The sequence below is a fragment of the Dermacentor silvarum genome, chromosome 3 (genome assembly GCF_013339745.2).
Source record: "Dermacentor silvarum isolate Dsil-2018 chromosome 3, BIME_Dsil_1.4, whole genome shotgun sequence".
Taxonomy (NCBI): domain Eukaryota; kingdom Metazoa; phylum Arthropoda; class Arachnida; order Ixodida; family Ixodidae; genus Dermacentor; species Dermacentor silvarum.
Genome location: NC_051156.1, coordinates 3,401,104 through 3,418,041, shown reverse-complemented (window position 1 = coordinate 3,418,041; position 16,938 = coordinate 3,401,104). Strand labels below are relative to the sequence as shown.

At 47.3% G+C, this 16,938-nt stretch overlaps 1 protein-coding gene across 1 annotated transcript in view; it reads right to left on the bottom strand.

The window, feature by feature from the left end:
- Positions 1-16,938, bottom strand: part of LOC119443747 (uncharacterized) — a 131,272-nt gene that overhangs the window by 71,835 nt on the left and 42,499 nt on the right. The window contains exon 6 of the mRNA XM_049663182.1: positions 11,861-12,169. Coding sequence (XP_049519139.1) covers positions 11,861-12,169 — 309 coding nt within the window. The remainder of the gene's footprint in view (positions 1-11,860; positions 12,170-16,938) is intronic.

Genomic DNA, 16,938 nt, shown 5'->3' with positions numbered 1-16,938 from the left:
ATAATTTCCTTTTGTGTATCTTTATTGGCTCGTTTCAGTTGTCGCTTGTTGGTAGTTCTTCGTTCGCCAGTAAAATGCTTTGATTGATTATTTGGTTTTTATGGCGCAAGGGCCAGTTCTGGCAAAGAGCGCCAAAAACATGATACACTGACAATGGCTCATAAAGTCAATGATGTGACATGGCTGCAAAGGGACCTTTAATCAGTCGCTGTATAAATGCGTAAAATATATATGTACTAAAATATGACAATGAAAAGTGAGGTGTCCTATGGCCATAAAATATATGCTGCGGAGTGAAAATTTGGAGGACACTTAAGCTTCGCTTTTAAGATTGGAACGCGATAGCATTCAAAGATCTCTGGCTGCTTATCAGGCATCCCGGCAACTGCAGCTTTTTTGTCCAACTTCGCCTCCGCGCGCGGCTGTCAACGTTGCATGTAGGCTCCCTAGGCTGCCAAGGAGGCAAACGCCATCTGGATGGCGTTTTTGCAAAGAAGACACCGCGGCATGCCGCTGTATGAATTGTAGAAACGCTGGAAAAGAGGTTTGTGTTCGAGTTTCCGCCTAAGATAATTATGTTTTCTCGTATATTGAGATTGCAATCTGACGCTATCACGTCTGCAGATTGTGGTTAAGCCGTACTTTACAATTTGTCTGACGGATTTTAATTTGAAAGATTAAATTTTGTTCACTAACGCCTTGCGCCACGCGGAGGGCCTGCGCGGTCGAGGTGGTTCGGGATGATTATTTTGGCCAACGACGCCTGCGCGCACGCGCCCAAGCCGACATCGACGCCGGATTTTCTGCGACGCGGGGCCCTTAACGCTATCACGTTAAAACAGAATTTTACATGCGGATTGACCAGCTCCCGGAACTATACATTGTCGCTGGCAATTTTAATGCTCACAGCACTTTCTGGGGAGACTCCCAGTGTGATGCCAGTAGTCGATTTATAGAAAACTTTCTAGTAAGCTCTGTTGCATGCCACTTTAATAAAAAAAATTGCTCATTTACTGCAACTTCCACCGGAATTCATATTGACACAATGATGTGGGGCTCACGCACAGCGGGACGGCGCGCGCAAAGGTCGGCGCCGTGAAAGACGACGAAGCGCGTAGGCTGCACGTTCTGCTTCTGGCCCGCCATTAAAGGGAAGCGTCTATTTTCAAGACTCCGTCTTCGATCTACGTTACATTTTTCTGGTGGAGGTGCTGGGTACATGCTACCACTCCCAGATCGAACCCCGCCTACAAGCCCAGTACGAAGTCCGGTCGAGCTGACTCCTGTTCACGTACGGACAAGCCGTCGACTTCAAGGACTGCCACCGGAGCACGAGCCTCTACCCAACCGAGTCAGAACGATGAGTACATCAGTTCCGTCTTCTTCCTCAACTGCACCGACCGAGGTCGTGCTTAATCAGCCGCTAATCCCCAAATCCTTCCATGGGGACACCTTCGAGGATGTTGAGGACTGGCTCGATCACTTTGAGCGTGTCGCAGAATTCAACGGCTGGACTCCGGAGCGCAAGCTACGCAACGCCTACTTTGCCCTCGAGGACTATGCGCGGACATGGTTTGAGAACCGTGAGGCGGCCCTATCAACATGGGACGAATTCCGACGGCAGCTAATCAACACATATGCCAGCCTCGATCGCAAGGAGCGAGCTGAATCTGCAATTCAGGCGAGAGTACAGCGGCCGAACGATAGCGTCGCAATGTTTGTCGAGGATATGTGCTGACTTTTCCGACGCGCGGATCCGTCCATGCCGGAAGAAAAGAAGCTCAGGAACTTAATGCGTGGTGTCAAGCAAGAGCTATTCGGAGGCCTGATACGCAACCCACCAAGGACCGTTGCAGAGTTTCTCGCGGAAGCCATATCAATGGAAAAGGCACTGCAGCAGCGAACATCCTTCCACAGATATAGCGATTGGTCCTGCGACCCTCCTTTCTTACACAGAATGGAATGTCGTCAAGAATCCATTCGGGAGTGAACACCTTCCTGAAACTCGGAACTTAATAGAGCACCCTTACAGTCAAGCCTACGCCCCCTTGTTGGAAAATAACATCGGCTAACTGAAAAAGTTTTAAAGATTCAACCAATTCAACACGACATGTTATCAACGATTGTAGTACTGATGAGGCGGTAGAGATTGTAGTACTGATGAGGCAGTATTTTACCGCTTTTATTCGCGACGCAGCTTAAAATTTTATTTCACGAACAAACAGTCTCATGTAAAAGTCGGGTCCCCTGGTGGAATTAGGACTGCAGACTGGCATGAAAGAAACGAATCAAAGCGTGAGGCGTACTGCGTCGCTCTCCGACTGCAGTAAATATAAGAGAATTTAAACTTGTAAAATCACAGGGAAGGCAGATGCGGCGACCGGCAAGGAAGGCTAGCTGGGAAAGATTTCTCTTTGGCATAAAATTCTACACACAGGAGTCCAAAGCATGGAATGGCCTAAGAAGGCTGAAGGGGCAGGTAACACATCAATTACAGCTGGTCAATGAACAAGGAAACAGCTTAGAAGACCAGGCCAACGCTCTTGGTAAACACTTCAAGTGTGTTTCTAGCTCCATTCAGTGTTCAAAATCATCTCTTAAACACAGAGAAATAGCCGAACGTAAGACCCTCGACCGTAAATGCACACAAAATCACCCTTAAACTATTTTTACATCGCCGAGCTAGGAGCATCCCTGAACGTATGCAAGAGTTCTGCACCGGGTCCTGAAAGAACCATCTACGACATGATTAAAAACCTCCACAGTGACTATCAAATGGCGCTATTCACACGTTTCAATGCTATATGGGCTACCGGCTACCTTCCATCTGCATCATCGCCATCTATTTGAACATCACCTTCCATCTGCATGGAAGGTGATGTGTCTGCGGCTGGCAACCTAGAACACGTGACATATACATCGTCAACCACTATATATATACCGCTGGAGAGCAAGCAATAAACGTTCCATTTTCTACATTCACCATGTAGTTATTTATTGTCTAGACGCGACGTATCAGTGGCGACGAGAAAGAAGCCGAACGCAGCGGGTTCACAACGCAATGGAAGGCAAGGATGAGCCTCGGAAAACCACCGGTGTTCGATGGCATCGAGAATACTTGGACGACCTTCAAGATTCGACTGGAGGCGTACGTGGAAGTGCAAGAGATAACAGACGAGACGACGCGACGCGGCATCTTGATATCTTCGTTGCCCGACGCGGCAGTACGGGTCAGTCAGGGACGATGTCACCCAAGGCAAGTCAATACCCTTATCTATCAAGAAGCCATTGAATGTTTGCAGGATTATTATGCGACGGAAGTCAATGAGATAGCCGCAAGTTACGCATTTTTATGCGGTGGCAGTAACCCGGCGAAACAGTACAAGACTTCATCGCAGAGATTCGGCGTCTGGCCGAACAGTGGAATTTTGGAATTTCTCTACAGCGTATGCTCCGTGATCGATTCGTTTGCGGCGTTTCAGATGAATATGTACAGCGGCATTTACTCACCAAACGTGATTTCATTTTGTCGGAGGCAGAAGACTTTGTCACTTCTGCACAGAACGCGAGCGAAAACGTCAGAAACATGCACGCCTCAGAACAGGGGTTGGTCCATTATACGAGAATGCCGTCTCGAGAAGGAAGATTTCAGCAGCCTCTTCGAAAGTGCCAGAGTGCGGAAATGACACACATTCCGAAGAAGCGTGTTTTCATCAACAAACCATATGTCGGAAATGTGGTCGGCGCGGACATATTGCCCGGGTGTGCCGTTCTGTAACGCGAGGTAAGCCTCGCGGTACCTACGCCATGTTGGCGGATGCCGATGACCGATCAACCGACGAAGCATTTTAGACTCTCGTGGCACATCAAGACAGCACCAGAGACATAGTGAATCCTGTGTTTAAAGAAATTGTCTGGAATGCGGTACCACTTCGCATGATCGTGGATACCGGATCACCAGTTAGCGTCGTCTCAACATCGGTGTTTCGGCAGCATCGACATCATTGGCCGCAGTTAACGAACACGACTGTTCGATTATCATGTTTTTGGCTAGAGCTCCCCGTAGCGGGTCAAGTACGCATGACTGAGTCATGTTATGGACAGACGGTCGCCGGATCTTTAGTCGTCGTCGACATCCCCGGCCCGGCACTTTGTGGAAGAGACATTATAAAAGCCTCCAACCAATCTGGGGTAGCTATGCTGAAACCCAACCTGATATCCATGATTCAAGCACAAACGGATAAAGCTCTACCGACTTTACTGGATGAATTCAGGGATGTATTTGCCTCTACGGAGGTATTCACCGGCCCACCCGTGAAATTCCAACTCAAAAAGCAAGCTACTCCTCGTTTTTGTGAGGCTCGTTTCCTACCTTATGCCTTGGTGCACAAGGTTTCGGAAGCGCTGGACCGAATGGTGGCAGATGGCATCTTATCACCAGTAACGACTGCGGAATGGGCCACACCTATCGTGCCTGTTGTGAAACCGGATGGATCCATCCGTGTTTCGAGATTTCCGTCTCACGGTGTACACAGCTACGGTTACTGAACAATATCCCCTTCCACGGGTAGAAGACATTTTCGCACGGCTAAACCGCGGCGAAGTAGTCATCACTCTTGACTTGACAGAAGCTTGCAATCAACTACCCTTGGACGACAAGGCTAAAGAATTGACTGTGCTCAACGCCCACAAGGGCCTATTCTGCTTCAACAGACTTCCCCTTGGAGTAAGTTCAGAGCCAGCCATCTTTAAAAAACGAATGGACTTGCTCTTCAGGGATCTGCCAGGTGTCGAAATTTAGCTTGACGATACCACCATAGCAGAGAAGAAAAATGACCTCACACTACTCCGAAAAGTGCTGCAGCGGTTACGAGAGAATGGATTTAGACTGAACCGCCACAAACAAACAAGAGACAGCCTTCAAGCACGTCAAAGAAGCAATCCAGACTTCGAAGTTTCTAGCCCACTTCGACCCGAAAAAAACCAATGAGGTTGGAATGTGACGCGTCAGCAGTAGGAGTTGGCGCGGTTTTCTCTCACCGTGTAAATGAAATTGACTACCCCATAGGATTCCGTTCCAGAACGTTAAACCAAGCGGAACGAAACTATTCGCAACCGGAAAAGGAAGCGGTGGCACTTGTTTTTGGGGTGACCAGGTTTAAAACTATTTGTACGGAAACAAATTTGTATTTGGTGACAGATCATAAACCGCTCACGGGTATCTTCAATCCGAACAAAGCCATTCCTCCCATGGCGGCAGCCAGGATAAAAGATGGTCCCTCTTGCTGGACAATTATCAATACGTCTTAGAGTACCGCAAGGGTACAGACAACGTCAATGCTGATGCACTGAGCCGGCTGCCACTTCAGACCAATGAAGAATCTAAGGGCCTGCAAGAAAACCCAGAGTATGTGCTGTACACAGACTTCCTAACAAGCAAAACTATCACACCACGGGACCTAATACAGCTGACGGACTATCATCCTACTTTTCTTCAAGTCAAACAGTGGATTGTTCAAGGTTGGCCAAATTCTTTAATGGAGTACCAACGACGATACCGGCCCTATTTCAACAAGAGACAAGAACTGACGATCATGCAGTATCTGATCGAATTGTCATACGTACTGCTGCAATCATACCTGTCTTAAATGTTTCACACGAGAATCACTAGAGGATGGCAGCTATAAAAAAGACAGCCAGATCTTTGTTCTGGTTTCCAAACGTTGATGGGGAAATTGAACGCCTAGTACGAGCCTGTGCAGTCTGTATAGAAGCCGCGCCAATGCCTCCACGACATAGGCCAGTATCATGGCCAGTCCTGAACGAAAGATGGAGCCGCCTGCATCTAGATTTCGCAGGATCAGTGGACGAGCACATGATATTAGTTGCAGTAGACGCTACAACTAAATGGATCGAAACACTGCCTCTGATGTCAGCCACGTCAGAAACCACTGGGGATGCCCTACGAGGTTCGGTCTGCCCAGAACCGTAGTAACCGACAATTGGACGCAGTTTACCTGTGCGTTTTTCCGGGACTTTATGGATAGGAATCAAATACAGTACCTCACCACGGCCCCATATCATCCACAGTTCATCGGTTTGGCAGAAAGGGCAGTTCGCACAGTCAAGGAAGGACTAAAGAAAACGAGACAGGGCAAATTACAGACAAGGCTTGCCAGATTCTTATGTACATGCTGTCGAACCCCTCTCAAAGAAGGCAAGTCTCCGGCAGAGTTACTACTGGGATAACAAATAAGAACGAAGATAGACTGCGTCACGCCGAACTAGCAAACAAGAAACCCAGAGCGCCAGTACAAGAGTCCACAGAATTGGCAACAGGGTCAACGTGTTTGGACCCGAGACTGGACGAGATCGAAATGAATACCGGCTACAGTGAGGGACCAATAGGGAGCAAGAATGATCACCGTTGACACTCAGCAAGGGGTTCAACGAAGACGAGAAGTACCCGGGAATGATCAACCGACAGAACAAGATCGACAGACAAACGAGAACGCGATGGCAGGACCTTCCGGTCTTGAGATGCAAAGACATGAGGTGCAAGCCCCTAGCCCAGAGACTTCACTCCGAAGGTCTACCGGCAACACAAAGCCCCTGTCCGCCTCAACCTGTAGGGGAAAAGATGATGTGTCTGCGGCTGGTAACCTAGAACACGTGAAGTGTACGTCATCAACCCCTATATATACCGCTGCAAAGCAAACAATAAACGTTCCATTTTCTACATTCACCATGTAGTTATTCATTGTCTAGACGCGACGTATCAGAAGGCAGCCTGGTTCTGGAGGTTTCCTATGGTTTGCCGCTAGCGTGGACGCAACAAATATTCCGTGCCTCCCGGGCATGGAGAGAACGCGCTTGTCTACGCTGGCCACGAGAGAAAGCGCTTTTGCATGCTGGATAAACATTCCATTATGGTACAATTGCAATATCATCATCATCATCAGCCTATATTTTATGTCCACTGCAGGACGAAGGCCTCTCCCTGCGATCTCCAATTACCCCTGTCTTGCGCTAGCCTATTCCAACTTGCGCCTGCAAATTTCCTAACTTCATCATCTCATCTGGTTTTCTGCCGACCTCGACTGCGCTTCCCTTCTCTGGGTATCCATTCTGTAACCCTAATGGTCCACCGGTTATCCATTCTACGCAATACATGGCCTGCCCAGCTCCATTTCTTGCGCTTAATGTCAACTAGAATATCGGCTACCCCCGTTTGTTCTCTGATCCACATCGCTCTCTTCCTGTCTCTTAACGTTACGCCTAACATTTTTTGTTCCATCGCTCTTTGTGCGGTTTTTAACTTGTTCTCGAGCTTCTTTGTTAACCTCCAAGCTTCTGCCCCATATGTTAGCACAGGTACAATGCAATGATTGTACACTTTTCTTTTCAGCGACAGTGGTAAGCTCCCAGTCAGGATTTGGCAATGCCTACCATATGCACTCCAACCCAATTTTATTGTTCTGTAAATTTCTTTCTCGTGATCAGGGTCCCCTGTGAGTAATTGACCTAGGTAAACGTACTCCTTTACAGACTCTAGAGCCTGACTGGCGATCCTGAATTCTTGTTCTCTTGCCAGGCTATTGAACATTATCTTTGTCTTCTGCATATTCATCTTCAACCCAATTCTTACACTTTCTCGATTAAGGTCCTCAATCATTTGTTGTAATTCGTCTCCATTGTTGCTGAATAGGACAATGTCATCTGCAAACCGAAGGTTGCTGAGATATTCGCCGTTGATCCTCACTCCTAAGCCTTCCCAGTCCAAGAGCTTGAATACTTCATCTAAGCATGCCGTGAATAGCATTGGAGAGATTGTGTCTCCTTGCCTGACTCCTTTCTTGATAGGTAACTTTCTACTTTTCTTGTGGAGAATCAAGGTAGCTATGGAATCCTTGTAGATATTTGCTAAGATATTCACGTATGCCTCCTCTACGCCTTGATTACGCAATGCCTCTATGACTGCTGGTATCTCTACTGAATCGAATGCCTTTTCATAATCTATGAAAGCCATATAGAGAGGTTGATTGTACTCCGCAGATTTCTCGATTACCTGATTGATGACATGGATATGATCCATCGTAGAATATCCCTTCCTGAAGCCAGCCTGTTCTCTTGGTTGGCTGAAGTCAAGTGTTGCCCTGATTCTATTGGAAATTATTTTGGTGAATATTTTTTACAATACTGAAAGCAAGCTAATGGGTCTATAATTCTTTAATTCTTTAATGTCTCCCTTCTTATGGATTAGTATAATGTTGGCGTTCTTTCAGCTCTCTGGTACACTTGAAGTTGGGAGGCCTTGTGTATAAAGGGCCGCAAGCTTTTCAAGCATTATATCTATTGCATCTTTGATTAGATCGGCTGTTACTGCATCTTCTCCAGCAGCTTTTCCCCTGCAAAAATACTGTTGTCCCCTGCAATTGCAATATACTGTGTTGTTTTAAGTTTTGAGCTGAAGGAGCGTGTAATCATAGAAGTCAACTTGCGCAGTCCGTGCGAACAAGTGTCTCGCTTGTTGTCGATCACGACGAGAATAAGAAAAAAAATTCCGCCTCCATTCCACCCCGTGAAAGTGGATGTACACCGTAGCTGATGCCGATGTTACACAAGCACCATCACCGCAAGCGACGTACAGTCAACCGCAAAAGCTTACGGACCGCTGGCTCCGAAAAAAAGTTGAATATCTCAGCAGCCTGGGAAAACAACGTGGTATTTTCAGTTCCACCCTGCACTAGTTAGTACATGTGAGCAACATAGTGCTGGGAGGTTTTGCTAGCTACATTCACAAACAGCTCGAATATTCACCGTTTTGTCTGATCCCGCGGTCCGTAAACATTTGCGGTTTACTGTACGTCACGCACTCACGCACGTGTGTGGTAGTGCAGTATACATCCTCATTCTTCTAGGCGCTCCACCAAGTGCAAGTCCCTTATTGAACTAAATCAATGTGTAAAAGTAAATTTCATCATAAAAATGCGTAAAGTACGACTGACACACAAGCTGCAGACATGATAGCTTGGGAATGTTATTCGAATATACGAGAAAACATAAATATGTGACGCCGAAACTGAAAGACAAAGCCCTCTTCCAGCTGCCATTTGATGTTTGTCTGAGTGCCCGCCACCGATAGGTAGCGGTACCGTTGTTGGACAGTGTTTGCCATAATGTCGAATACAGTCGCGGCACACGCTGTGCGACAGATGCAACGGCCAGAGCCCCCGCTCATCAAGGACAGATACATCGTGGGCACAATTTCAGCACGTGCGCACGCACGAATGCGAAAGTGCATCATATACAGTAAAAGCTCGTTAATTTGACTCTCGTTAATTCGGAAAATCGGTTGATTCGGACGTGCCATCTGGTCCCTGCAAATATACGCATCACTCTACGAGACTGGGCGCTCGTTATTTCGGACGGATTTGACCGCAAATCGGATAATTCGGCGACTTTCGGGCCAGTAGCCAGGCTCGAAAACGAAAAACAGAAGTATTGGGAACATCAGTGAAGCTGAAATGCAGCGTCGCCATGGGCATCAATTATCGACTTAGCTTGACTTAAGGCTGGATGAACGCCTTCTCTGTTGTTTTTTTTTTCTTCCGTTTAGCGTGTTGGTTATGACTGTGCCACTTTGTTGGTTTGTGCACGTTGGTGTGCTGCATCGTTGAAGGCCGTTTTATCGAGGAACGATTCAGTACGGCACCTTCAGCTTAATCGTTGCTGGTGCTTTCCTGCTGAGCGCTCGTGTGATCGCACTCTCCGCCGATGGCAACGCCGGCGAAGCGGCCCAAGTGACTTTGGTGGCCAAGGAATTGGCCACCAAAGTAGAAGTTTTGCGTGCCCTGAAAAACGGGCTCTCTCGACAAGAAGTGATGGTGAAGCACGATGTTAAAAGAAGTACTCTTAGTACATATGTCAAAAATGAAGAGCAAATTCTTCAGGCGTTTGAAGGTGAGAAGTTCGGCGCATCGAGAAAGCGGCTACGAACAGCAGCTCATCCAAAGTTGGAAGAAGCCCTTCTTCAGTGGGTGGTTAGCACGCGTAATGCGAACCTGCCGTTGAGTGGACCGCTGATTATGCCACAAGCTTAAAAGTTTGCAGCGATGATGGACATCGATTCCTTCAAAGCATAAGAAGGATGGTGTGCACGCTTCAGAGAAAGACACGGCCTCGTCTTCAAGACCTTTGCGGCCAAAGAGGTGCCGTGAACGAAGACGTGGTCAACAACTGGAAGAGTGCTCAGCTGCTGGAGCACCTTGCTGCCTACGATCCGAATAACGCATTTAACGCTGTTGAGGCAGCACTGTTTTTTAAACCTTTGCCAGACAAAACCGTGACTATGAAAGGGGATCCTTGTGTCGGCGGCAAAAGAAGTAAGGAACGAGTGACCGTACGTTTAGCCGCCAACATGACGGGGACAGAGCGCTTGCCGCTTCTCGTCATCGGAAAGGCACAAAAGCCACGTTGCTTTAAGAACATTAACACTGTTCCCGTTGATTACCGTCCCAACCGAAAAGCGTGGATGACGGGTGAAAAGTTTTGCAACTTGGAACCAAAAGTTGGATCGACAGTTCTCTGCCAAGAACCACAAAGTGCTAATCGGGCTGGACAACTGCAGTGCACATAACAGTGCCATCGGACTGAACAACATTCAAGTTTTTTTTTTTTTTGCCGCCGAATACGACATCGGCGCTTCAACCCGTGGACCAGGGCATAATCCAATACGTGAAAACCAAGTACCGTCGGCGCGTGTTAAAACGTATGCTCCTGTGCCATGAATTCGGCAAACAATACGACGTGAGTCTCCTGAGCGCAGTTAGCATTCTTGCGCATGTGTGGCAGAATACACCTGCGCACGTCATCGCTAACTGTTTCAGGCGCAGTGGCTTTGGTGTGCCCGACTCCAGCGATGCTACTGCGGCCGAAGTGTCGCCAAACGACGGTGCCGACGACGGGCAGGATTTCGGAAGTGTTCTGCCTGATGCAGTGACACTCGACGATTATATTGGCATTGATGATGGCGTTACCACTGCCGGCTCTCTGACTGATGAGCAAATCGTGAAGGAGGTCATACATGGTGACGAATCCGAGAATGAAGAGGAGCCTCAAGAGGAGCAGCCGCACAGGCCGCCTCGCATTGTGCAGGAAGCCGCGGAGGCCCTCGTCGTCCTTGAAGAATTTTGTTTTGGCACTGCAGACAGCATGCGAGCTCCTGAGCACCTTGAAGGGCTCAGAAAAATTGTGTCCGCGCGGATTTCTGCTCAAAAACAGACAAGCATCCGTAATTACTTTGTGCAGTAAAGGTATGTTGAAAAGCTCGTGCGTTTATTGTGTTTATTTTGACCATTCGATAATTCGGACATTCGGTTAATTCGGACATTTTTTCCGGTCCCTAGAAATCCGAACTAACGAGCTTTTACTACCCTCATTCTTGTAGGCCCTCCGCCTAGCGCAAGTGCCTTATTTAACTAATTATATTTCTCGAAGTAAAACGCGTCAGAAAATACACACAACCTGCGGACGTGATAGCATCGGAATGCAACTTGAATATACGAGAAAACATAATTATGTTACGCGGAAACTCAAACACAAAGCCCTCAAGCTGCCGTTTGTTTTTTGGTGAGCACAGACCCCGACCAACTAGAGGTTTACAGCTTTGCTGTAAAAATAATACTTCGTTTGGCGCTTTCGCGCGCGAGCAGTTATAGCGCATAGCTTTTGAAGAAAATGACGGACCTTTGAGCAACTCTGCTCTGTTTTGGAGCATCAGCAGGTACACTAAGACTGCTGTTTTGCCTACAAGGCGAGCAACAATACACCTCTATTTATAGACGCGATTACCACTCACCGCATCCATGTTCTTCCCCGGGCCCACAGTGGAGAGTGACCGCACGCGGAATGGAGTAGCGCCTTCCGACTTGCCGGTGTCCGTAGGCGCTGCGCCCACCGCGGTCTCCGTGGGAGCACCTGGAGTCGCGGTTTCCTGCCGAAGTGCCGGCTTGACGAACCGCCCCAGCGCTTGGGACGTGCGCCGGCTCTGGGCGGCAGAGGCGGCCTCCGCGATGCCGAACGTGGAGCCAACAGTTGAACGTCTCTGACGCTGTCCTGCCGCGGTCGCATCGTGCGCCGTCAGCCGGCGCGTGATCGGGGCTCGGTGCTACGCGAATGGTAGTTCGAGAAACATCAAACGAGCAATGATTTCATTGCGGTAATTATCGCTGCGATAGTCACGAATTTCACCAAATTGACGCCACATCGGTGGCACTGAATTAAAATACATAAACTAGGAGTTACATTACCCTTTCCGATATGTACGTAAATTATGATTGCTCCGCTTCCTAGCACGTGAGTCAGAGTAGCCACAGTAAAAAGGGTTGCTAAAGGCCCCTGCAGCCCCTAATTTGCTCTCCTTCTAAGTCCTTGTATCCAGTCAAATGGCGACAGCTGCAGTAAGCCGTCAGTCCTTGATTATTAAAGTAAGCACAACTATATGCGTAGAGCTAACAGAAAACGTTCAGTGTCTGCTTACAGAGATCTTTAGCGTGTCCGGCATTTTGTTATAAGTAAGGGCGTTAGCGTAATACCGAATTACTGGACGCTCGCAGCGACATCTTGTGACGCTTCATCTTACCTCCATGCCTGATAAACACGTTTTCGTGTTCCATGATTGACCTTGTTGAATAAAACACTGAAGTTGTACCGTATGCACGATTACGTCGTTGCCGAAAACGTAGGGCAGCAGCGAAGTAGAATACACTTGGTTATTTCAATATTAGCTTTGTTTTGTCTGGTTGAGCTCTGCGCCACCAATCAAACTGCTCACGCAAAAATTCACCAAGGACTGAAGCAAGGATGTCCTCTATCTCCATTGGTGTTCATGCTTTATCTGTAAGGCATAGACGCCTGGAAAACAGTGAATTAGGGTTTGACTTATCCTACAAGCGTAATGAGAATTGGTGCAGCGAAAAGATCCCGGACTGATGTATGCTGACGACAAAGTGCTAGTAGCCGACAATGCAAGAGATTTACAGAGACTTGCGAATATGTGTGGCAAAGCAGCGACAAACCTTGGCCTTAAGTTAAACTCATAGAAATCGGGAATTATGCTCTTTAATGAAGAGACGAGAAATTACGTGGTATCAATTCAACAGCAAGCCATACCCACAGTCAAGCAATATAAATACCTCGGCTATACACACACGCTGAAAAGACATACTCAAGCACCAACTAAAAATAAAGGGGAAGCGGAATACAGCAATAATGAAACATGAAGCACTTTGGGGCCGCAATAAATACGAGGTGGTGCATGGAATCGGGAAAGGAGCAATGGTACCAGCGCTCGCGTTCGCGAATGCCTTTCTGCACTTAAAATCGGATATCTTGTCGGGGTTAGAAGTTAACGAAAGATCGGTAGGCCGGTTGGAACCCCACGGTAAAACCACAAATGCGGCACTGCAGGGTGACATGGGCTGGGCCTCTTTTAAAATCAGAGAAGCGCAGAGCAAAATGAGTTTTGGAGAAACGCTCAGGAACATGGATGAAAATAAAGGGGCGGCTAAGTGCTCAAGTATCTGTACTTGAAAAGCGTGGACACGTACAGAATGGGGGAAGAGGTCAACAAGGTTGGCGATCACGTACCGGGTAATTGAAAGTGGATATAGACAACAAGGAAACATCAGAAAGAAAGTGAGAGAAACAGAGACAACGAATTGGATGCAAAGAATGGAAACAAAAAAATACCACGGAGATTTACAAGACAGGGAAGAAAGAAATTAGGAGAGATCTGTACGATAACAAAAAGGGCAGTGCCTTGCTATATGAGGTTGGAGCTGGATTCCTAAGGACAAGAATATACCGGAGCGAATACTCGCAACAAGATGAGTCATGTGTATTCTGCAGCAAAAATCCGTAGACCACTCAGCACATCGCAATGGAATGCGAAGGAATTCACCCGGTGAGAACCGCAGGTAACGTACACTTTCTAGAAGCGCTTGGGTTTAAAGTGGACGCATGCATTAACCGGTCAGCAGTCAAGATAAGCAAGAGCCAGTTAGAGTATTGCTTAAAAAAATAAGCAGGGAAGAAATTGGTACGAGTGGATCCGTTACAGGCACAGGTAGCGTTACAAGGAAGATAGAGAAGTTTTGAGGAAGAGACGAAGAGAAAGCAAGCTTATGGAGATGTATACAAAATAGAATGAAGAACATGTATAGCATACATGAATAACTCAAGCAGGCTATTTAACTATTTGTCACCGCCCCGTTTCAAAGGGGCTGACTTAAAAACCATCGTCATCATCTCACGCTTATGGCTACGCTAACCCGTTATTCCGCATGCGTGTACCCTAGTACGAGACGCGTTATCGCTCGGGCACAAAGCGCCCACAACTTTCGACAGGTACCGCATATCTACTGTAACGTTAAGAAGAACGCGAGCTCGGTGTTTAGAAGCTAGAACCGACGCCGTGCTCCTACCGAAACTTGCCATCACCGATTGACCGAACACAGTGATGTACGTCACTGTAACCATTCATTAAAATGGAAAATTGGGCGAGTTGGTGACGCTTCATAGTAGCTACAGCGTGATAGACGGGGACAAAAGGAACCGAAGGAGAGCACAGTAGTAACCATAATCGCAGAAATGATGATTTTTTTCAGTGGTAAAAAAGGTGGAGATGTGCCGCGTGGTAGCGGCGAAATTAAATGCAAACGCGAATGCTAGGTTGATTCACACGAGTTGCGAAAGCAGGGCTCAAATCCGGTTCGTAGCTAATTGCCCACGACGTCTGTACGAAGGCCCTGGATTACCTTACACAAACGCAGAGGAAAAGATCCCCACTGCGCCCACGCCGCGAAATCGATAACCGCAAGGGCACCGCCATGCTGCTACGCTATGCAGGCGCTCTCCAGCGCAGACGAGACATGCAATCAAACGCAAATCAAAGCCTACCTCGGTATGGTAGCGCCATCTAGTCAAGGCGCCTGCAAACGCACCCTTTCACATACAGTAAATTTTATAAGTTGCCATCGGAATTTTATCCCATGTATGCTAAATGAACTTTACGATTGTCCCTACGTAATAAAGAAATTTACAGAAGAATAAAATTGGGCTGGAGTGCATACGGCAGGCATTACAAAATCCTGACTGGAAGCTTACCACTGTCGTTGAAAATAAAAGTGTACAATCATTGCATTCTACCGGTGCTAACATATGGGGCAGAAACTTAGAGGTTAACAAAGAAGCTCGAGAACAAGTTAAGGACAGCACAAAGAGCGATGGAACGAAAAATCTTAGGACTAAGGTTAAGAGACAGGAAGAGAGCGGTGTGGATCAGAGAACGGGGATAGCCGATATTCTAGTTGACATTAACCGGAAGAAATGGAGCTGGGCAGGCCATGTAATGCGTAGGATGGATAACCGGTGGACCATTAGGGTTACAGAATGGATACCAAGAGAAGGGAAGCGCAGACGAGGTCGGCAGAAAACCAGATGGGGTGATGAAGTTAGGAAATTTGCAGGCGCAAGTTGGAATACGCTAGCGCAAGACAGGGGCAATTGGAGATCGCAGGGAGAGGCCTTCGTCCTGCAGTGGACATAAAATATAGGCTGATGATGATGATGATGATGATGAATTGATACGTGTAAATACTTGTTTTACAGCGACGCCGTATGTATGGCTAGATTCTAGCGGATCGCGTCCGCGGACAAAACGACGCATAGAACAACAATTTTCGGCGGCGGATATATATGGGTTTATGCATAAAGTGCCTTAGCACAGGTGTCAAAATGAATGATGGATGGCCCATTGTCGCCACCGCCCGATGCCTCTTTCACAAGTGTCGCGATACTCGGTGGCGGCAGTCCCACCAATCGTTGTGCCCTTATGTCTCGTGACGTATAGATCGCGCTAGCGCTGTTATCAGCAGTTGCCTTTTGGACTCGCGATGGGACGGACGCTCGTTTAACCACATCTTCCAGGATCCTAACGATGCCATGCAGCGTGGTGCTGCTATGAACGCTGTGCCTCATACGCTAGTATATGACGATGGGGCGGACTTGGCGCAGCAAACGCATGGCCATCGCGGCGGGCGAAAACAAGACGCCGGTGTCCTTGCTCTTTGACGAACATGCCGAAGACGCTTAATATAGTCAATAATAGTAATACATAAATTCACCATAGCAATATTTATTATAGCAGAGCCATCATAGTCACAGCTTCGCTGGCTTCCATCTTCAGAGTAGTGGAAGGGCTCTGAATGTTTTGCATCATTCTTGAATTATCTTTAGCGTCACCAAAGCTACAGGTAGCCACATGCCGACGCCTAGGCGGTTTCCAATTTTTTCGCCCAGCTTTTCCGCTAGAGCCGGTATACCCACTCTATGCTGCAAAATTGCGAGAAATTGCCGCGCGACCAACCCTTCCAAGCACTTTGAGTGTATTCGCGGGCTTCTTTCACGCTCGGAAAAACACTTTTACGCAGCACGTATTGAGCAACAGAAAACTGTATGGGGAGTTTTTCATGTTGCTCTACAATTTTCTCACTGATACCTTTCATCTAATTATAATATTTGAGAAGTTGATTAATTCAGACTAATTATCTGATGAGGCGAAATGCAAAAAATATTCTCAGTCGCCAAGCGACGGCCAACAACATTACCTTGGTTCTGTAAAGCTACGTTGCATTTGCATATTTTTAAATGTTGGTGCATGATAGTTCAGACACCATGTATAGCTCCATTGCAGCACGTCCAAAATTACGCTGTTCATATTATTGCATCGGCTCCTTATAACGCTGATGATACCCCCATCTTTACTGATTTAAATCTCCACGCACTAAATAAAATTATCTGGTACAACCATGGCATCATTATATAGCGCCTATTAAAAATCTACATTACAGTTATGTCATTGGCAGAAGTAGCCTC